The following is a 21704-nucleotide window of genomic DNA, read 5'->3' as shown; positions in this document are numbered from 1 at the left end:
GGAAACATCCATCTTGAGAACAGGAAGGCCAAGTGCTGTCCCGGAAACTCTGGATTGTCTTCTCCCAGAACCTTCCTGGGCACAGATTCCACATGGGACCAGGGAGCTGGTGCTATCCAGTTTCTGACTCTCCTCGAAACTGCCACCCCATCCCGCCTCTTCCTGTATGCAGGTCTTTGCTGGGACCGTCCTCCCCCCCCCCACCCCCGCCCCGATAGAGCGGATCTTCCTCAAGCCCATTCCAAAAACAAAACCCTACTTTCCTTCAAGACCTGGTTCAAGTATGGTTCCTCCCCTGGCAGCTTGGCCTGCACCACCCTGGCCACTCCTTTTCAGAGCTGTCACAGCCTCCCCTGGGCCACACAATCTAGCCTCGGGACAGCCAACACAGGCTCTTGAGCCACTGGGCCTTAGCCCCACGCCCCTGCCACACACTGCTCACCCAGAACATCACACCCCCAGCCCCAGCCTTAGACCCTCTTGACCCAGCAGAACAGGCAGTCAGCTCTAATCAGGGACAGCAAGGGACCTGGAGCCCAGTGGTGACCCCACTCATAGCTGCTGGACACGGGCCAGTATCGGATTATTTCCTGTATCACCCAGGGGAACTCCCGGAAGGCAGGAACCGCCTCCTCTTTTCTAGGGCTCCTACCCCACGTGTGGCATGGAAGAGGGAACACAGAACCAATGACCCACTTAGCACTTGCCCGTGACTCTGTGCGACCTTGAGCAATGACCTCTCTGGCCTCTGTTCTCTCACCTGTAAAATGGGGGTGCTTTTCGCAGCGCCTGCCTCAGGCAGAAGGAAGCTGGCAGCATCTATACCGTGGTGAGTGGCACAGCTACCCAGCTACCCTCAATGCTGACCTCCTCCGATGCCCCAGCCCTTGCACCCACCCCCCCCCCCCGGAAGAGCAGCCCCCTCCCAGACTCCCCCGGGGGAAGCCCGCCATACCTGGTGCCCGCCACCGCCCCATCGTTCTTCCCGAGGGGCTCGTCCAGCTCCACACCGCACCACTCGCCCTTGGCAAAGTCTGTCTCCCCCACGTATCGCACCACACCCGTCTTCGTCCCGCCGACCTGTTGGCGCACAGAGGCACTCAGGTCCAGAGGACACAGCGGGCACAGGCAGGGATGGCCAGGCTCATCTCCCCTCTCCCTTCCAGTGTGCAGGGGAGAAGGAAGAGGGGGGTGAGGAGGAGGAGAGGCCTGAGGGCAGCAGCGAGGGATATGGGTAAAACCAGAGCTTCCCAGGGCCGTCCCGTGCAAGGGCTCTGGAGACAGACAGACGTGCACTGAAACGCTGCCACTTACACGCTGTGTGAGCTTGGGCAAGTTGCCTAACCTCTCTGAGCTTCAGCATCATTGCCTCTAAAAAGTTAGTTATTTATTTATTTATTTATTTATTTATTTATTTATTTTCCCCCCTTCCTGAGGATTAAGCACTGAATGTGCGCTGTCTGGCAATACCATTATCAATACATAACGTCTCGATAAACGTTATCCTCAAAAAATGGTTACATGATGGTTGGCTGCTGTGTGGCTCAGTCGGTTGGGCGTCCGACTTCGGCTCAGGTCATGATCTCGCAGCTTGTGGGTTAGAGCCCAGCGTCGGGCTCTGGGCTGACAGCTCGGAGCCTGGAGCCTGTTTCAGATTCTGTGTCTCCCTCTCTCTGCCCCTCCCCTGCTCACTCTCTCACTCTGTCTCTCGAAAATAAATAAATGTAAAAAAAAAAAGAATTGCACACTCTCCTGAGCCAGCTAATCTTTTTTTTTTTTTTAAACACTTATTCATTTTTGAAAGACAGAGCGAGCCCGACTTAACCTGAGCCAACCCGGCGTCCCCCCTCCCCGCCAGGGCTCTCTAAGAAAAAGCACATGAAGGGGCGCCTGGGTGGCTCAGTCGGTTAAGCGGCCGACTTCGGCTCAGGTCACTATCTCATGGTCCGTGAGTTCGAGCCCCGTGTCGGGCTCTGTGCTGACAGCTCAGAGCCTGGAGCCTGCTTCGGATTCTGTGTCTCCCTCTCTCTCTCTGCTCCTCCCCCATTCATGCTCTGTCTCTCTCTGTCTCAAAAATAAACAAACATTAAAAAAAAAAAAGAAAAAGAAAAAGCACATGAAGAAATAACCTATTGGAGCCTTTGCATAATGGACAATAATTTTTACTCTAGCCTCCCTTTTGCTTAATTGAGGTAAAATTCCCATAGCATAAAATTCACCCCTTTGACCACTATAAGGTATAGAGCCCTGGGGCTTTTTAGTACATTCGCAACCATCATGTTTCTGGTCCCAGGACATTTTCATCACCCCGCCCCCCAAGAAACCCTGCGCCCAGAAGCAGACCCCCACCCCCACCCCCAGGCAACCACTCTTTTCTACAGATTGCCTTGTTCTGGCCATTTCCCAGAAGTGGAATTATCAGCATGTGACCTTCTGTGTCTAGTTTTCCTTCATTTGGCATCATGTTTTCAAGGTCCACCCACGTCTATCCGTGGAAGCACTTCATTCCTTTTTATGAATTCCAGCATACGGGTTCCGTCCCATTTTGTCCGTCCGTTCGTCCGCTCTTAAGACACGTGGGTCGTTTCCAGTGGTTCCAGTAAACCACCGTGAATCAAGGGGCTGTGCACATCCACGTACAGGTCGTTGTGGGACGCCTGCTTCTAATTCTCTTGCTTCCCTCACGGTTGAAGGAGTCGGGCTGGGTCTCTTCCTCCAGGCTTTCGAAGCTCCCTCTCTCTGTTTCCAGGGTGGCTGTTGACAAGTTCCAAGCCGACCCGAGTCCCGATCCTTCGGGCGAGCCTGTCTGCCCACTCCAGAAACGGGCAGAGCTTGCTCTGTCTCAGGGCTGTGCAGGCACATGGTGAGGTGCGTTGAGTGTGGGCCTCGTCCCTTGCCTGGGCTCCCGTGGGCCCTCTCAACCAAGAAACCCCTGTCAATCCTGGGGAATTTTCTTGCATTCCTTCTTTGACTTCTACCCTCCTCTTCCTGTTTCCTTTCTGGAACCACTACATTTGGAAGCTGGATCACCTGGAAGGTTCTCTGAGGGTTTTATTTTCTCTCCTGTTTCCATCTGTCTTTTGGTTCTACTTCCTGGGAGATTTCCTCAAACTTATCTCTTAAAAAAATTTTTTTAAATGTTTATTTATTTTTGAGAGAGAGAGAGAGAGGGAGGGAGACAGAGTGTGAGTGGGGACGGAGCAGAGAGAGAAGGAGACCACAGAATCTGAAGCAGGCTCCAGGCTCTGAGCTGTCAGCACAGACCCCGATGTGGGGCTTGAACCCACAAACCGTGAGATCATGACCTGAGCCGAAGTCAGATGCTTAACTGACTGAGACACTCAGGTGCCCCTAATTTATCTTTTTTTTTTAAAAGTAATCTCTATGCCCAAAGTGGGACTTGAACTCACAACCCCAAAATCAAGAGCTGCATGCTCTACTGACGGAGCCAGCCAGCCGCCTCCTCAAATTGATCTTCTAATACTTCTGTGGAGTTTCTTATACGTGTCATATTTTTTCGCTTTCCCAGAGCATTTTTGTTCACTGAACATTCATACTCATATACATAATGGTGTTCTGTTCAGATCTAATGCCTGTAGGACCTTCTCTAATTTGTTAGAGGACTGGCCACTTTCCCCAGAAAAGCTTCTTGTGCTCACCCTGAGGAGGGTTCTAGAAGACGCCAGCAGGGAAAGGGGGTCAGCCATCAGGATAGAAATTTCATTGAATTGGGGCGTATGGGCGGTTCTGTCGGTTGAGCGTCTGACTCCTGAGTTCAGCTCAAGTCATGATCTCTTGGTTTGCGGGATCGAGCCCCATGTCTGGCTCTGCACTGAGAGTGTGGGGCCTGCTTGGGATTCTCATTCTCTCTCCCTCTCTCTGCCCCTCCCTTTGCTCCCTGTCTCTTCTCAAAAGTAAATACACATCAAAAAAAATTTTTTTTAAATGTGCATAGCTTGGGACACTTGGGTGGCTCAGTCAGTTAAGCGTCCAACTTCAGCTCAGGTCGTGATCTCGCGGTTCACCAGTTCGAGCCCCGCATCGGGCTCTGTGCTGACGGCTCAGAGCCCGGAGCCTGCTTTGGATTCTGTGTCTGCTTCTCCCTCTGCCCCTCCCCCGTTTGTATGTGCATGCACACGTGCTCTCTCTCAAAACAAACATTAAAAAATAAATAAAACATGAAATACATACACACGGTAAATAAACATTAAAAGAAAAAAAAAAAACCTCCCTTCCCTGTCGTTCTCAAGCAGGTTCAGGGAAGAGTGGAAGCAGACACGCGTGTTTATCCACCTTATTTGTCGGAACCTAAATGTTACCTCCTCTGACACCCCCAAGTGTGCCTCACGTGTGCCTGAAAGGGACCAGCTCGCTAATCAAAACTCACTCCACTCCCAACGTCTCTCCCACACCGACTGCCTGCCGGGCACATCGAGGACACGATTTCTAAACGTCACAGCGCTATGCGGTGCGCAGCATTACTCCACTCCTAGATGAAGAGACTGAGGTTCAGAGTAGTCAGGGAGCGGAAAAGCCTGCTGGACCTCTCTCTCTTGCTTCTTCGGTCCTTGCGGGGCACAGCTACCAGGCTCGCCTCAGGCGGGGGTCTGTGGCTACAAGTGCACTACCCACCCCTCCCCGGCCCGGGAGGGTACTGCCTCACCCTTGGTCCTCAGCTGCCTCCGGACCCAAATCCTCTCCTTGTCCCTTCCTCCTCCTACAGCACAACAGAGCCAGGTGGGTACCCTTCCCGAGCTGGGAGCAAGGCAGAGGCCATGGAAAAGTTTCCAGAGGGGATGGGTGTGGCACTGACCGCCCCACCTTGGTCAGCACAACCTCGGGACACCGGTCTCCCCGACGACCCCTGAGATTCTGCTCACCGAGACCCCAGCCCGGGTGTGGGAGGCCTCACCCTCCAGACGGAGGACATCAGCCTCTTCTCTCTCTCTCTTTTTTTGATATAATCCTTCTTTACTTTAAAAAAGTTAATAGACTTCTTGGGGGCAATTTTAGGTTTATAGGAAATGTGATTAGGTGGCTTAGTCGGTTGAGCGTCCGACTCTTGATTTTGGCTCAGGGCATGATCCCAGGGTCAGGGGATCGAGCTCCGCACTGAGCCTGTTCAAGATTCTCCCTCTTTAGGGGCATCTGGGTGGCTCAGCCGGTTAAGCGTCCAACTCTTGATGTTGGCTCAGGTCATGATCTGTTTGTGGGTTCGAGCCCTGCATCGGGCTGGACATTGGGGAGCCTGCTTGGGATATTCTCTCTGTCTCTCACCTGCTCTCTCTCTCCAAATGCGTAAACTTAAAAAAAAAATGAATAAATAAAAGAGAACACTCCCTGGCACCCACCCCCACCGCGTGCCAGGCCCCAGCCTCCCCTTTGCGCCACCCGCAGGTTATTTGGGCCAAACACCAACTGCATCCCAGGTCTCCCAGAGCAACGCTGGTGGGCAGGCCAGGCTCATCTGTTTCTCAGGGACTTTCCTCTGAGGAAGTCAAAACTGGTGACTCACTTCAAATGCACGCCTCTGCCGCAGATCAGGGTAGCGCCCACACGGCGAGAGAACAGGGCCCCCGGGCCGTCCAGCTCAGCTCTGCCATCAGGAGGAGGGGCGGGGGGGGGGGGGTGGGCACGCCGGGCCCACGTCACAGGGCTGCTGAGGGCACGGCGAGGGGCTCACGGCCAAGGCCGGACCAGCACCTGCCGGGATGCTGTGTTGGGGGGAGGGGGTGGTACTGGTGGGAAGAAGGGCTGGCCGGGAAGAAGGGTTGCTCTCGGGAGATGAGGAGACAGAGGCCAGCGGCCCCTCGGTGGCCCTCCTGACGGTGTCCACAGCTGCTGATTTGACCAACCGCCAGCGAGAAGAACCTGGGGTTCAACTAGCCTGTGCAGCCCCAACACGGGGCCAGCGGTGCCCTGCTCGCTCGGGACCACCCCCCGGGGCCCTGAGTGGTTCGTTCAGCATCTTCCTGGCACCAGGCTCTGCGGTGGGCACTAGGGGCCCAGCCGTTGTGGACAAAACGGACAAGGCCCGTGGTCAAGGCGCTCTCGGCCGTGGCAGGAAACCGGCAGTGGAGGAGGAGGAAGTGGACTCCTGCTGTCAATCCAGGCGGTTGGAGGGGCTGGGCAGGGTGACATCAGAGGCCTCAATCTCCGAGGAGAGCCCATGGGGCAGAGGCCTCGCAGACGGGGGGCATCGAGCTGTGGGAAGCTCTGGGGGACAGTGTCCCCTGTGCAGGGACCAGCCCGGGACACTGGAGGAGAGGACAGAAGGCGGTTGTGGCCGGGCTCGGCCAGGGAGGGAGGGATGCCGGGTGGCCCGCGGGTGGGCGGGCAGTTGACAAGGGTCTGGGGGCCATGGGAAGGCAGGTGGGCCTTATCTCAGGTGAGATGGGAGCCTGTGGGGTGCAGGGACCTGGGTGGGGGCAGGGAGACCAAGGAGGAGGCGGGCCCTCCGTCCAAGAGAGGAGCCTCCCAGGGGAGGCGGTAGGATGGGGACAGATTCCGGTGTGTTTTCGAGACAGCACCGGGGACTTCCAGATGAGTCGCATGGTTGGGGAGGAGAGAAAACAGGGCACAAGGCTGAGTCCCAAGTTCCTGGCCTGGTCGCTGGAGAGGCAGGCGAGTGTTCACAAGGACGGGGAAGACGGGAACAGCAGGTCAGGGACGGGGTGGGGGATAAACAGATGAGTTCTGTCTGGGGCACGTGTGACAGGCTGACCCGTGTCCCCTAAAAGAGATACATTCAAGTCCTGACTCCCCCGCCCCTCCCCATACCTGTGAATGTGACCTTATTTATTTATTTTCAAAATTTTTAAAAATTTTGTTTTAATGTTTACTTTTGAGAGAGAGAGAGAGAGAGCATGGAGGGGAGGCACAGAGAGAGGGAGACACAGAATCGGACGTAGGCTCCAGGCTCCGAGCTGTCAGCACAGAGCCCGATGTGGGACTCGAACTCATAGACCGCAAGACCATGACCTGAGCTGAAGTCAGACACTCAACCCACCGAGCCACCCAAGCACCCCACCTTAGTTATTTATTTTAAAGTTTATTTATTTTAGTTACTTATTTTGAGAGAGCATTTTGCTCTCTAGCAAGTGTGTGGGGGGGGGGAAGGGCAGAGAGAGAGACAGGGAAAGAGAGAGAATCCCCGGAGCTCGAACTCACAAACCACGAGATCATGACCTGAGCCAAAATCGAGAGTCGGATGCTTAACTGACTGAGCCACCCGGGCGCCCTGAATGTGATCTTATTATTATTAATTATATTATTATGTTTATATTATTTAAAGCTGAGGTCCTTCGGACAGGATTAAGTGAGGGGAAGTCATTAGCATGGGCCCTAATGGGATGTGACTGGTGTTCTTATAAGAAGAGGAGAGACACGGACACACGGAGAGAAGAGACCGTGTGAAGGCACAGGGAGGGGCTGGGTGAGGTGGCTGCCGGCCAAGGAATGCCACGGGATGCCAGCAGCCTCCAGAACCGAAGAGAAAGGCACAGAATGGGTTCTTCTCTTGATCCTTCAGAGAGCGAACGGCCCTGCCAGCACCTTTGACTTGAGATTGCTAACCCCCAGAACGGAGAGAAAACCCCCTTCCTGCACAGGACTAGTTGGTGGCACCTGTTAGAGCAGCCCCGGGAAAGTAACACACGCTAAGCAGGGATGCTGCATAAGCACTTGATCTAAGACACCAGCCACCCCTGGGCAGTGGCACGCCCCATGTGTCCGGACTCTTCTAAGTCACAGGCCCAGATGGTTCCAGCAGGGAGACTGCACAGGGGGAGACGAGCCACGGCTGGACTTTGGACCTGACCCGAGGCAAAGAACACCTTCCTGCTGGCCAAGGAGGTAGGAGGAAAGCTGGGGTGGAGGGAGGGAGGAAGAAAGTGCTTCCAGAAGGAGGCAGGGAGACGGACGGTGCCCAGTTCTGCCGGGAGGGGACATAAAGCCAGGACAGAGAACCGGTCGCTCTAACTTGTACTGTGCAGATCTGTGCAGCCTCAGTTTCCCCGGAGCAGAGGGTGCTGGACAGCAGGGGTGGAGACCGCGTGCACAGAGGGGGCTTTCAAGGGTTTAGCTGGAGGGAGGTCAGAGAAGTGGGCACGGCTGGAATAGACATGGGGCAGGGGCTCAGTTTTTGGGTTTTTTTTTTAATGTTTATTTATTTTTGACAGAGAGAGACAGAGCACGAGCAGGGGAGGGGCAGAGAGCGAGGCAGACACAGAATCCGAAGCAGGCTCCAGGCTCTGAACCGTCAGCACAGAACCCGATGCGGGGCTAACCCATGGACCGCGAGATCATGACCTGAGCCGGAGTCAGACACTCAAGCAACTGAGCCACCCAGGCGCCCCAGGTTTGTTTTTAAGGTGGGCGCAGCCGGGGCAAGCACGTGGGGAGACTGGAAAGGGGGACCCAGAAAGGAAAAAAGAGGCCCCTGTGCAGGGGCGGGCAGGAGCTGGCGGCGGGGGCCCCAGATGGTGCCCCGGACGGAGGGCTGAGGGTGGTGGGGAGTAGAAGAAGGGATCAGAAAAGCGTGGCTCATCGTTGGAGGAATTCCAGGCATGGATCAGAAAGGTTATCCGTGTGTGTGCTGGGGCAGGGGAGGGGCGGAAAAGGACAAAGGCAGGGCAACCAGCCCGTGGGCCCGAGCAAGTGGTTGACCAAGGAGGGCCAAGGACACCAGGCCGTCATGAGCTGCTGTGACTTCAGGGAGGCTCTCTGAGCTCCGAGCCCCTCACTGCACCTGGGACCCCCGTGGCCGAGGGGAACACCCACCCTCCAAGGACTTTAAGGCTGGTAAGAACTAACACTCAGAGCTGACTTAGAGCAGGGCTTCTAAACAGCCTGCACACCCGGCAGGTGAACTATTCTCCCATCTTACAGGTGAAGGGACTGAGGCACAGAGAGCGTAAATAAACTGCCCGTGATTCTTTAGCTGCTACCTGCACCTCAGGGGGTAGCGTTGAGGCCCCAGTGACACCAGGATCCATAGGTACCTCTGAAGAGCAACATGACTTAAAGACCATAAATAATACTGCTCATGCCTTTGACCCAGTTCAGAAGCAGGTTTAACAGCTAATACAGCTTCTGCACCGGCCTTCTCCAAGGCCCTGGGAAGGGCCCTGATAATGCATTTATAGGATCACATGATTTATAAAATCCGCAAAAGCAGTTATATTTTTTTGATATTGTCTCCTGTCCTCAAGTAAGTTCCAGCCTCCACAGTCACCCACATCCAGCATATAATTTTTTAAGGGGTGGAGTAGGGACAGGAAGGTGACATAGCAGGTGTCCACAGCAGGCACAGGGAGAAGCGAGTCCTGGGGTCAGCTGAGCCAGCTGGGTCCTGGCCGTGAGCAGTGGACCAGGCTGCAGGACCGACCCTGGAGAAGCTGCACACTCCGGTGGGACGGGGGACACGTGGGACTCCATCCTTTCGGTAGAAGCAAAGCCCGTGTGTAAATTCCTCCCCCCCACCCAGACTCCATGGATATCCTGTTTCTAGGGCAGTCTCAGTTGGTAAGTATAAATAGAGGCACGGTGGCTCAGCCGGATGAGCGTCCGACTTCGGCTCAGGTTGTGATCTTGCTGTTGGGGAGTTCAGCTGTGCTGACGGCTCAGAGCCTGGAGCCTGCTTCGGATTCGGTGTCTCCCTCTTTCTCTGCCCCTCCCCCGCGTGCGCATTCACACGCTCTCCCTCCCTCTCTCTTTCTCTCTCAAAAATAAATAAACATCAATAAATGAATGAATGAATGAATGAGTGAATGGCTATTACCTCCTGGCTGCGTGACTCCAGACCGGCTGTTTCCAGGGCTGAGCTCAGTTTCCTCATCTATGAAATGGGAGGGTAACTCCCAGCTTCTAAGGCAGTGGGCCGGACCCAAAAAGAGTAGGTACAGAAAGTGTTGGGCACAGCCCCCAGCGTGAGGGACGCCCCCAAGACCACGGTAGGAAGTCAGCAAGGCCCATCTGCTTTGGTTGCCACCAGCCCTGCTGATGGGCTAGGGCCTGGCAGAGACTTCTAGAGCAGTGCCCACCCTGTGCAGGCTTGTATGCTCCCCTGCCCACTCCCTAAAAGGGAAGCAAAGGGAGTTCCAGACAGGATCAAACTGGGGATCAACCTCCCCGCTCCTGCAACCTGAGAACCAACCAGTGCTGGCCCATAACCCCCTGAGCCTCCACTTCCCACCCCAAAGAGGTCTCAGACCACCCCCACGGCACTCACGGGACTCACCAGGCCCCGCGTAACTGTGAACACTTCACGTCCACCAGCTTTCTTAATGTTCTCAACGAAAGCAGCCCAAGGGTGCTTCTACGCCCATTTTGCTGAATGGACAGACGATGAATGAATGAATGAATGAATGAATGAATGAATGAATGAAATGGAAGAGGGCGAGGCTCAGTTAAGTGACTTGCCCAGCATCACACAGGCGGGAAGTAGCAGCAAGGGCACCAACCTGTACCTGATCTCCCTATAGTGGTCAACGGCCAGCAGGTGCCCTTGGCCCCCGGGCACCCCAAGACAGCTCAGTGAGACTGTATGCCAGCTTGCCTGGGTCCCATCAGCCAGGTGGGGACGGCTTCCTGGGGAGCCGTAGCAGCAACAGCAGAGCAACAGCCCCACCACAAGGACCCTGACTAGGAAGCCCCCTGTCCCGGGAGCTGCCACTGCAGCCCTCTGCCTCTCCCCTGCTCCACTCTTGCCCCCTCCCATCCTTCCCTCATCAAGCAGCAAGCGGGATGCACTTAAAGGTGGATCTGCCCGCGCCATGGTCCCTCTGCAAATAGAGCAAACCCCCTCCACTCCTTCAGGGTCAAGCCTACACCAGCCTCATAGGCACAATGCTGCCCAGCACCATTGCTAACAACAGCTCAGCTCTGCTACTCTTTTGTTTCTCTAGTCTGTTCCTCGGACCAAACACCGGCCTCGGGGGATGCCCCCTACCAGGTCAAGCCTCCGTGATGGGTACTCACCCGGATCTATCAGGAAACACTGACGTCTGTCTTTCTCCCCTGATAGACAGTGAGCTGGAGGGCAGGGACCAAGTCTGGCCACGCCCTCCACCAGATCACCGAAGTGGGTAGTTCTGTCCACAGGGAAGCAGGTTGGGAAACCGGCCCCTGGGGTGGGCAGACCCCAGAGAGATCACCAGGGTAGAGAGACTCAGGAAGGCGGGCTGCGGGGGCTGGTTTGAGTCTTTGTAAGTTACTACGTAAGTTCTTAAAGTTCTCTGAGTCTCAGTTTCTCCATCCACAAAGTAGGGATAAAATTACATCACGGTGTGGGCTTGAGGATTCAACAAGGCAATGGGTATAAACATTTCCTCTATTTCCCCTGCCCCTGCCCCAAATACCCTACCCAGAAGCCTCCAGGGGAAACCTTGGCGTTGTGTGAGGTCCTCGGGGTAGGGAGGGAGAATCCCAGGCAACAATACTTTCCTGCAGTCCCCACAAGGGGACCCTGGAGCCCCCCAAACCCTTCTCCATTCAGCCTTGGAGCTCCAGGTATATGGTCCCCATAGTCCTGCAGAAGACTGATGAACACAGTCTCCCCCACCAGCTGACTCTACCCCCACTGGCTTCTCAAACCCAAGCCCACCAGATGCCCTTCAGGGACTGCCTCGTGGGTTACTCTCTCCTTCCCAACACTGTGGTTCTTGAGGGGGGGGGGCAGGGTCAGCTCTGGGGTCACCTCAGCCACCCTAACCCTGGGCTTGATACAGCAGAAACATGACCCTGTCCTGCCATGACCTTGGCACCCCCCCCCCCCCAGCCCAGCCCTGGCCCACAGCAGGTGCCAGGGAAACACTGCTTCATTTGGACTTGATGAATGAATCCAGATGATGAATCCAGACTCTAAAGGACTTGGGGGCCACTGCCCCTTCCAATGTGGCCCCAATGACAGGGACTGGCAGAGAAGAGGGGCCCCCGGCAGGAAGACTTGGCTGATGGTCCTTTTGGCTCTAAAGAGTGACCCAACTCTGTCGCCTACACCAATAGTGATCATTGCGTTACAGCCGATTAGGTGTCTGAACCACCCGACCCTGCGGTCCTCAGCCTTTTCCTGGGGCATAGGAAATAGTATAGGCCTGGGGCATCTATGCTGGTCAACGGATAACACCATTGGGAAATACCATCGGGCGGGATCCGTGGATAAAACCAACAAGAGCTAACATGTATGGGGCACCTCCTAAGTTTCTGGCACCGTCTAGAGGCATTACGCATATTCATGCATCCCAACCCATTTTACAAATGGGAAGACTGAGGTCCAGAGAGGTTAAGGCGCTCGCCCAGGGTCACACGGCGACAGTCTCCAGAGCCCATTGGACCGGCATCCCCGGTCACTCCGTGTGGTTCCGATGAGGACTGGGCGTCCCAGCCTGGACCATCCCCCCCAGCCTTCCCCCCGCCAGTCTCCTCCCCCCCCCTCCCCGAGTCCCCTCCCCGCCCAGCCCCCGGGGTCCAGCTTGCCCCTGAAGGTGGGGCGGTGGAGGCAGCACTCACCAGCACGCGGTCTCCCAGGCGCAGGTCCTTGTCGCCCCGCTTCACGGAGCCGCTGTCCGAGAGGTTGGAGCCCGACTCGTTGCCCGTCTTGACCGAGCTGTTGAGGACGCTCTCCCGCAGCGGGATGACCCGGCTGCTGAGCGGCGGCGTGGCCGTGCCCGAGTGCAACGACAGGTTCTGGGCGGTCAGCGACTCCACCGAGTGGGCGTCGCTGCCCGAGCCCTCGGCCGTGGGCTGCCGGGTCAGCTTGGAGGGCCGCGTGAAGATGCCCTGCAGGGCCGGGCACTCAAAGTAGCGCACGCCGCCCACCGCGCCGTCGTTCTTGCCCACCGGGTCGTCCAGCACCACGCCGGCCCACTGGCCCGGCGCGAACTGCGTCTCGCCCAGGTACTGCACCACGCCCGGCTTCACGCCGTTCACCCACACCCGCTCGCCCACCGCGAAGTCCCCCAGGAAGTCATCGCCCACCTCGGCCGCCTTGGGGCCCGGCTTCTCGGCGGCGGGGGGGGCGGCGGCGGCGGCGGCCGGGCCCGAGGCCTGCTTGTGCAGGGGGGAGCCTGCGGGGCGGGAGAGAGGCAGCAGTCAGGGCTCCAGGGTGCGCGGTGGGAGATGGGAGGCGCCCCCCGCGCCGGCTGATGGATGGGGAAACTGAGGCACGCACGGCAGGGGGGGCAGCGCGGCCTTGGGCGTCCCCGAGGTCTCTCCCTATCTCCCAATCCCTCCGGAAGGTTCAAGGATTAAAAAAAGCTCAGGGGGCACCTGGGTGGCCTAGTCAGTTAAGCGTCCGACTCGACTGCAGCTCAGGTCTTGCTCTCACGGCTCTGTGAGTTCGAGCCCCGAGTTGGGCTTGTGCGCTGACCAAGCGGAGCCTGCTTGGGATTCCTCCCTCTCTCCTTCTCTCTGCCCCTCCCCTGCTTGCGCTCGCTAAGTCTCTCTCAAAAATAAATAAGGAAACTTAAAAAAAAAAAAAAAAAAAAGGGCAAACTCAGGAAAGCACCTCCTCAGAGCCTCACCTTTCACAGCTCAGGGTCACTCAGGATCGAGGGCCAGGAATGAACCCATTCTCGAGGGTTACAAACTGCCACCTCCCCCTCCCAGCGGGCTCAGGCTCCTGGCTGTTAACCTGAGACCACTCATGGCCCGCCACCAAGGGGAAGTGGTCTCTGTGTCCCCCACCCTGCACCCCAGCCAGCTCAGGGCCCAATACAAACGGCTCCAACCCATTCCTTGACAGCTGGGGACAGACACAGACACCTTGGGGCAAGGAAGGAGCCAGAAAAGCCTCTTGCTCTGCTGCTGAGTCTCCCCTCCCTGAGCTGCAGCCCAAAGCATCAGGACTGCATAGACCAGGAAAAGGGGGGAGGGGGAGGTACATGGGAGACAAGTCCTTCCCTTCCAACATCCTGGGGCTGACCTCTGGGCTCTCTCTGCCCTGACCCAGCCCCTCTTTAGAAGAAGAATGACCCTGAGGCTCAGAGAGGCCAGGGCCTTGCCCAGAGTCACACAGCAGAAATGGGACTCAAACCCAGGGAAGGAGCCTGCCCCCTGGGCCCGGGCCCTGACATGCTATAGACAAGGACGTGGAAGGCAAGAGAAGCAACTTGCTCAAGGTCACTCACAAAAAGACAAAGCAGGACTTGAACCCACATGCCTTACGTGTATCTGGGCCCCACGCAGGGCCTCCTGTGCTACGGGGCTCAGGAAACTTCCCCATTTGCACCACGAGGTCTGGAGGCTGCCCCCCACTTCCTGTCAGACTCAGCATCAGGCAGAGAAGGACCCACCTTTCTCTGCTCCAGAGGCTGATGTGTTTGTGAAACAGTGATGCGTATGTTTCTAGTCCTTTCCAGGGGCAGCCAGTGAGGGGCTACAGGGAAGCAGCTCCCACCAGCATCTTCCTTTCAGCCACGGCCAAGAGACCCTGGGCCCAGGCCTGGCAAGAAGCTCAGGACTGGAAGCCAGAGCTTCTAGGCGCTGGGGAAGCCACGTAACTCCAAGGCCCAGCCCGAAGTCAAGACCAAGCATGTGGTTCTCTCTCTGGGGCACTGGTGGCGGGAATGGGGAAGCACGTGGCACCCGAGGCCTGGACAGCCGGGATTGGGGGGGGGGGGGTCCTGACAAAGGGGACCTCTCAACTGTGGACTGGGCTCTTGGGAGATCAACGGGCTCCGTTGCTGAACTTGACTAACAACCACAGTGATCAACCCACTAATTGATGCTCTGTGCTAAGGGCCTGACATACAGTAGCCCGTCTGACCTTCACGGTTAATCCTGTGAAGTCATTTTGTTATCCCCCCTTTACAGATGAGGAAAACTGAGGCTCAGAGAGATCAGGCACTTTTACCTAGGTTGCCTGGCTAGAGGCCTCTGGCTCTTGGTGTAGGGTACACACGTATATTAAACCAAAAATAGAGCACTAAGCACCTGCCAAGCCAAGCCTCAAACTACAATCACCCCAAATCTTGGACTCCCTTGAATGAACCCGTTTTCCAGAATCTGGCCAAACCCTACAGTTCCTTATAAGCAGGGAACAATCCTGTCTTTTACTCCGTCCCATGTAGAGACGTCCCCCTTGCTTCCTGTTAAGAGAAGACCCCTAGGCGGGACCCTGGAAGGGGGGCCTCCCCCAGGCTCTCTTCCACCACTGAGATGCCATGAGGCAGAGGCCTAGCCCCACCTGGGTCTCCTCCTCACCTGCACCTTGGTTTCTGGGGCTGTTCTCGGTGCCTGGCCCAAGCAAGGGCACAGTGAGGGCTGACTGTGATGTTATTTTGATAACAATGATTTATATGAAGACTAAAGAATTAAAAAAAAAAAAAATTAAGGGACACTTAGGTGACCCTGTCCATTGAGTGTCTGACTCTCGGTTTCAGCTCAGGTCATGATCTCATGATTCGTGGGTTCGAGCCCCGCGTCGGGCTCTGTGCTGACAGTGTGGAGCCTGCTTGGGATTCTCTCTCTCCCCTTCTCTCTCTGCCCCTCCCTTGCTCACGTGCTCTCTCTCAAAATAAATAAATGAACTTTAAAAAGTATTTTTAAACATTTAAGAACCACAAAGGGTCCCAGGAGGCAGAAGAAGGGCTCCCAGGCAGGTTCTGGTGACCTTGGGAACCCCACAGCGGTTCTCCCACTCATCAGATCAGGCGGGCACCTTCCTTAGGAAAAGCCACTCCGAAAAGCAGCCGGAGGAAGCCACATATTGGAGTATGGCCCAGCCCCGGCCCCCGTCATAGCCATGCCCAAAGTGCTGTGGTCCATCAACGAGAAGAGTCGGGCAGCTACCGGTCTGGATCAACGGGCTGGATACTTTCTCCACGTTACATTCTTTTTGATTTTTTTAAAGTTTATTTATTTATTTTGAGACAGAGACAGCATGAGTCGGGGAGGGGCAGAGAGAAAGGGAAAGAGGGAATCCCAAGCAGGCTCTGCACTACCAGCACAGGACCTGATGTGGGACTCAAAGTCATGGAACCACGAGATCGTGACCTGAGCTGAAACCAAGAGTTGGACGTTTAAACAACTGAAGGGGCACCTGGGTGGCTCAGTCGGTTGAGCGTCCGCCTTTGGCTCAGGTCATGATCTCACGGTTTGTGGGTTTGAGCCCCACATCGGGCTCTGGGCTGACAGCTCGGAGCCTGGAGCCTGCTTCGGATTCTGTGTCTCCTTCTCTCTCTGCCCCTCCCCTGCTCACGCTTTGTCTCACTCTGTTTCTCAAAAATAAATAAATGTAAAAAAAAAAATTTTTTTTTAATGACTGAGCCATCCAGGCGCCCCCTCTACGTTACATTCTTATCATGCAGATGCTCTTGTCCAAAGTTACCCAGGCAGGAGTCAGGCCCAGCTGGTCTGGCTCAGAGCCCTCCCCCTCAACAGCTCTCCCACAAGGCTCGCATGTGTGGCACCTGCCCTTCCGGTATCTGTTTCTAGAACACGTGCCTGTGCCCAGCGGCTCCATGATGTCTGCTAACTGGCCTGGGCAGCTGTGACGCAGGTGAGCACCTGTGCCTACCCGGCCTCTTTGCTCAGAGCACAGAGGAGGGTCCCAGGTCGAGGGGGACCCAGTGTGGCTCTTCTCGGTCAGAAGATGCCCACACAGCTGTCCTCCCCAGCTGTCCCGAGTCAGGCAGACCCTCAGGTAATCTTTCTTCCCCACCCGCCCCTTCTAAGGTCATAGGCCCAGAGACCAGTTGTTCTAACAGCTGCTAAAATCCAGGTCCCAAGCCCCTGGCGACGGCGCGCGGGGGTTTTGCTTCATTTTTCCTCTTCGGTGCCCTCGGCGGCCCCAGCCTCACGGGACAAGCCCTCATCAAATTCCCCCCTCACACCAGGAAGCTTCCAGAGACCAGGGCTTGGGGAGGCATGGAAAACAGGGATAGAGTCCCCTTCCATCCAGGGAGCCAGGCCTGGCCAAGCCCCTTCCTGGACCTGCACCTGTTTCCCCACAGGACGGCAAAGGGCGAGGGCAGAGCGGCCAGGACCTGACAGTCTGTGCATCCCTCCCTGTTCTCCCAGGGCTGTCAGACCTGGCCGGCTCTCCCGTCACACCCACTGTCACACCCACCGGGCTCTGAGGCAGGTTCCAGAAGCTCCCTGACGGCAGGGCCTGCCCCACCCCCCGCCCTCGGAGCCTCTGCACAGAGCAGCCTGGCCCGGCAAGCCCCCACGAAAGCGCGGCAACAGACTTAAACCGCATTCGAGCACTTGGTCCTTTCCCCAGACTCCAGGCACGAGGGAATCTACTGCCGGTTTCAAGTTCAAAGCAGGACTTTGAGAAAAGGGCTAAGGGGCGCGGGGTGGGGTGGCGGCAGCTGGCGGCCTGCTGCAGTGGAGGTGGGGCGCCCAGGCGAGGACGCACCCGCCCCTCCCCCCCTCCCCCAGCGGGGACTTGGGTCCCTCCCTGCCTCAGGAAGAGGGGACAGGCCTTCCAAACCCCAGCTCCCAGGGACCCAGTTCTCTGAGCACCCAGGGTCAGATGCTAGGGACTACAGGCACGGCCAAATGGGGGCTCACACCGGGGTGGGGTCCAGATAACAAGAGAACCACAGCCACAACTCAGCTGGCCACCTCCCTGACTAGAAGGAGCTAGATCCGTGGGGGCCCGGGGCTGGGGAGGGAAGGTTCACTGTTCTAGCCTGGAACGCTCGTCTCCCTCTAGAGGCAAACTCCCGTCCCCCTTCGGTCTCCCCAGGGACCCGCCTCCCCACCATCGCTCGCCTCTCCTCCGGTCGCTGGCTCCCCATGTGCGCCACGAACACCCCCCAGCCCGCAAAATGACAGTTTCCTCTGTGCTGTCGGCTCAGAGCCTGGAGCCTGCTTTGGATTCTGGGCCTCCCTGTGCCTCTGCCCCTCTCCTGCTCATTCTCTATCACTGTCTTTCTCTCTCAAAAATAAATAAACATTAAAAAAAAATTTTTTTTTTTGAACAAAAATAGTTAGCTCTCCAGGAGAACAATAATCCTGATTTGTAGAGTTTGCCGGTTTCCATAACGTAAATTCTCCCACCGTGGTCAATTTCAAGCTACCAGCATGATGTCACTGAACACGGATGTGGAAAGAGATCATATGGTGTTTCTACCAAAAAACACAGATACTATAAAATCCTACCTGTAGTAAAACAGTAATATTTCACCAGTAATAAAATGGTGGTATAAACACTACTAAAAGCACTAGCAGAAGTCATGAGTTTTGAGTATTTATGACCCATGTTTTTAATAGAATTTATTAAATTGTAAGGTCACACAATCTAATTTTTTAGGGAAAGGCTGCCTTTAACATCTGGCTCGTAAAATTCCCTGACAACCTCACCACGGGTTCTTGTGAGCCGGTGTGGGCCGGTGCCAGCCCACACCCTGGACAGGTGGCCAGCCTCAAAACCCACCAAAATTCTCTACAGACGCCCTGAATGACAGGCAGGACAGAAGGCACACAAGCACCAAGTCCCTGGCCCGTCTCCAGTGCAGGGAGCACGAGAGAGGTCAGGACCTGGGGAGCCCTGATCTACACGGTGCCCTGCCCCCTACGATCTAACCCAGGCCTGCACCTTTAGCTACTTACACGCTGCCACACCCCTGCCTTCCTGAAAGACGTGAATGCATTCTCCTCGTAAAAGATCCAAACGACACAGGAAGATATAGTAGAAGCTGGGCCCCAGTTTCTCTCTCCAGTCCAGATGCCTTCCCTGCTGCCAGACCTGCCCCTTCCAGCAGCATCCCCTCGACGTCCCCTGGGATCTCTCACACTTGACGTTCTGAACCACAGTGATCCCCTCTCCAAGAGTGCCTCCTCTGTACCCCTCATCTCTGGCGTGCATCCCCAACACCCACTTAGACCACAAATCTTCCTTGCTCTTTCCCCTACTGTTACCCTCAATCCAGTTATTCATCAGATCTCGCAGTTCCACAGAAGAAATAACTCTGAAATCCACACCTCCCTCTAGGGTCTCAGAGGGCCCTCCTGAGATCAGGCCTGCGAGATTCCACACAGCTTGCCGCAGAAACCTCCAGAAGGGTCTCTCTCAGCCTCCAGCACCCCCTGCCCTGCTTCACCCCTCTCCAAAGCCATCCGGGACCCCCGCTAAACACAAACCCACTCGCGTCATCACCCCCGACCCTGGTCATTTCAACTCTAGACAGGGAATACTTTCTAGTTTAACCTTGGACAGGTATAATGAGCCTGTGTTAATTTGGTTAATAAAATGTTGGGGCGCCTGGGTGGCACAGTCGGTTAAGCGTCCGACTTCAGCCAGGTCACGATCTCGCGGTCCGTGAGTTCGAGCCCCGCATCAGGCTCTGGGCTGATGGCTCAGAGCCTGGAGCCTGTTTCCGATTCTGTGTCTCCCTCTCTCTTGCCCCTCCCCCGTTCATGCTCTGTCTCTCTCTGTCCCAAAAAAATAAATAAACGTTGAAAAAAAAATTAAAAAAAAATAAAATGTTTCAAAAGTGAAATACAATATTTTCAATGAGAAAAAATTAAGTAGGGAGTGTCATCTTTGGTCCATTTCCCAAAGAAATAATTTAAACGAAGAAACGGACATACTGACTTGTCATTCACAAGAGAGACAACAACAGAAATCCCTGGGGGCACCTGGCTGGCTCAGCTGGTGGAGCATGCGACTCTTTGACCTCAAGGTTGTGAGTTCAAGCCCCATGCTGGGTGTAGAGATGACTTAAACATAAAAAAAAAAATCTTAAACAACAACAGCAACAAGACCCTGAATCTAAGTGCCCCCAAATACGGAAGCAGTTATATAAATTATGGTCAAGTCTTTCAGATTCTTTTTTTAAAAAAAAATTTGTAATGTTTGTTTATTTTTTTAAAAAATTTTTTTTAACGTTTATTTATTTTTGAGACACAGAGAGACAGAGCATGAATGGGGGAAGGGCAGAGAGAGAGGGAGACACAGAATCGGAAGCAGGCTCCAGGCTCTGAGCCATCAGCCCAGAGCCCGACGCGGGGCTCGAACTCACGGACCGCGAGATCGTGACCTGGCTGAAGTCGGACGCTTAACCGACTGAGCCACCCAGGCACCCCTGTTTATTTTTGAGAGAGAGAGAGAGGGAGAGAGAGAGAGAGAGAGAGAGAGAGACAGAGCATACGTGGGGGAGGGGCAGAGAGAGAGGGAGACACAGAATCTGAAGCAGGTTCCAGGCTCCAAGCTGTCAGCACGCCCCAAGTCTTTCAGATTCTTGAGCAACTTTAAAAATACTTCTCCGGGGCGCCTGGGTGGCGCAGTCGGTTGGGCGTCCGACTTCAGCCAGATCACGATCTTGCGGTCTGTGAGTTCGAGCCCCGCATCAGGCTCTGGGCTGATGGCTCGGAGCCTGGAGCCTGTTTCCGATTCTGTGTCTCCCTCTCTCTCTGCCCCTCCCCTGTTCATGCTCTGTCTCTCTCTGTCCCAAAAATAAATAAAAACGTTGAAAAATAAAAAAAAATAAAAAAAATAAAATAATAAAAAAAAAATACTTCTCCCAGGTTATACAGAAAGGTGTTTCTGATATGATACTTGGGCAGAAAGGAGGGCTCAAGGGGCGCCTGGGTGGCTCAGTCGATGACACGTCTAACTTCGGCTCAGGTCATGACCTCGCGGTCTGTGGGTTCAAGCCCCTTGTCGTCGGGCTCTGTGCTGACAGCTCAGAGCCTGGAGCCTGCTTCAGGTTCTATGTCTCCCTCTCTCTCTGCTTCTTCCCCACTCATGCTCTCTCTCTCTGGCTCTCTCAAAAACAAATAAACATTAAAAACAAATTTGTTTAAAAAAAGAAAGAGTGTCCTAACATAGACATGGATGCCTAGATGTGGGTGGTGGGAAGAGAAAACGCGATAAAAAGATACCAACTTTACAAAAACACAAGAGGGGCCTTGCAGGGCCTCACAGACACGGTATGTCATGAACTGAAGGGTGTAATGAAGTCTGCCCTCTGTCCCCGAAGGCCAGAGGGAAAAAAGCATGCCTATGTAAGACCCAGTCCCCCAAGGAAGCAAGCATTCCCTAAATGTTCTACAGACCATAGTTCCACAAAGGGATAACAGATATTATGAACATAAACACTGAACCTCCAAATTCAAAGAAGATTGAGAAATTGTAGCTTAAATAAAGTTGAGGTTACTTTGCTGCAGGACTTGCCAGAGCCTTTAACGTGCTAACGAGCACCATGACTGCTTAAAGAAGGTGACGATACGATTCGTCATCCAAAACCAGACACCCTGAAGAGAAAGGAGGTGTTATTACTATAGCGTCGTGCCATGACCACAGACATAAACTAGGGCTGTCCCAGACAGAACGGTCACCCTGGCATTTTCCTCTCTGTGTCACCTAAGGATACCCTGCCTGTCCATCACAGCAGCTCCAACATTCTTCACTGGCACAGCCACTCTATAGGACTCCGTTTTCCCTTGGTTTGCACAGGCTGCCTCCCAGTCTGCTAGGGTATACATCTGAGTCCCACACCGACTCCCCTCTCCATCCTCGGAGCCTGGGACCAGGCCGAAACACAGACTGGCCACAACACTGACCTCCCCTCCCCGGGGGCCCCAAAGCAACAGGACACAAACGCACCACAAACCCCAAAGCAGCCTCGTGCTCGAAGCCCTCTCCTGTCCCCAGCAGATGCTCAAGGCGGAGGTTACGAAGGAAGGGACAGGGTCCCCATCGCATTCTTCAAGGGTGCCGGCTTTCCCACCGCGAACCTCCCAGTCCA

The 21704-nt window shown here is 55.3% G+C and overlaps 1 protein-coding gene across 3 annotated transcripts in view; it reads right to left on the bottom strand.

The window, feature by feature from the left end:
- CLIP2 (CAP-Gly domain containing linker protein 2) overlaps positions 1-21704 on the bottom strand; it is a 75001-nt gene that overhangs the window by 26752 nt on the left and 26545 nt on the right. For all 3 annotated transcript variants that reach the window (XM_086692297.1, XM_086692298.1, XM_086692299.1), the window contains 2 exons: positions 12511-13067; positions 956-1080 (listed from right to left, as the gene is read on the bottom strand). In XM_086692297.1, coding sequence (XP_086548423.1) covers positions 956-1080; positions 12511-13067 — 682 coding nt within the window. The remainder of the gene's footprint in view (positions 1-955; positions 1081-12510; positions 13068-21704) is intronic.

The sequence above is a fragment of the Puma concolor genome, chromosome E3, assembly GCF_028749965.1.
Source record: "Puma concolor isolate L17-30 chromosome E3, mPumCon1.1.hap2, whole genome shotgun sequence".
Lineage (NCBI taxonomy): Eukaryota > Metazoa > Chordata > Mammalia > Carnivora > Felidae > Puma > Puma concolor.
Note: the sequence above shows the minus strand (reverse complement) of the source record. Positions and strands in the feature narration are given on the sequence as shown.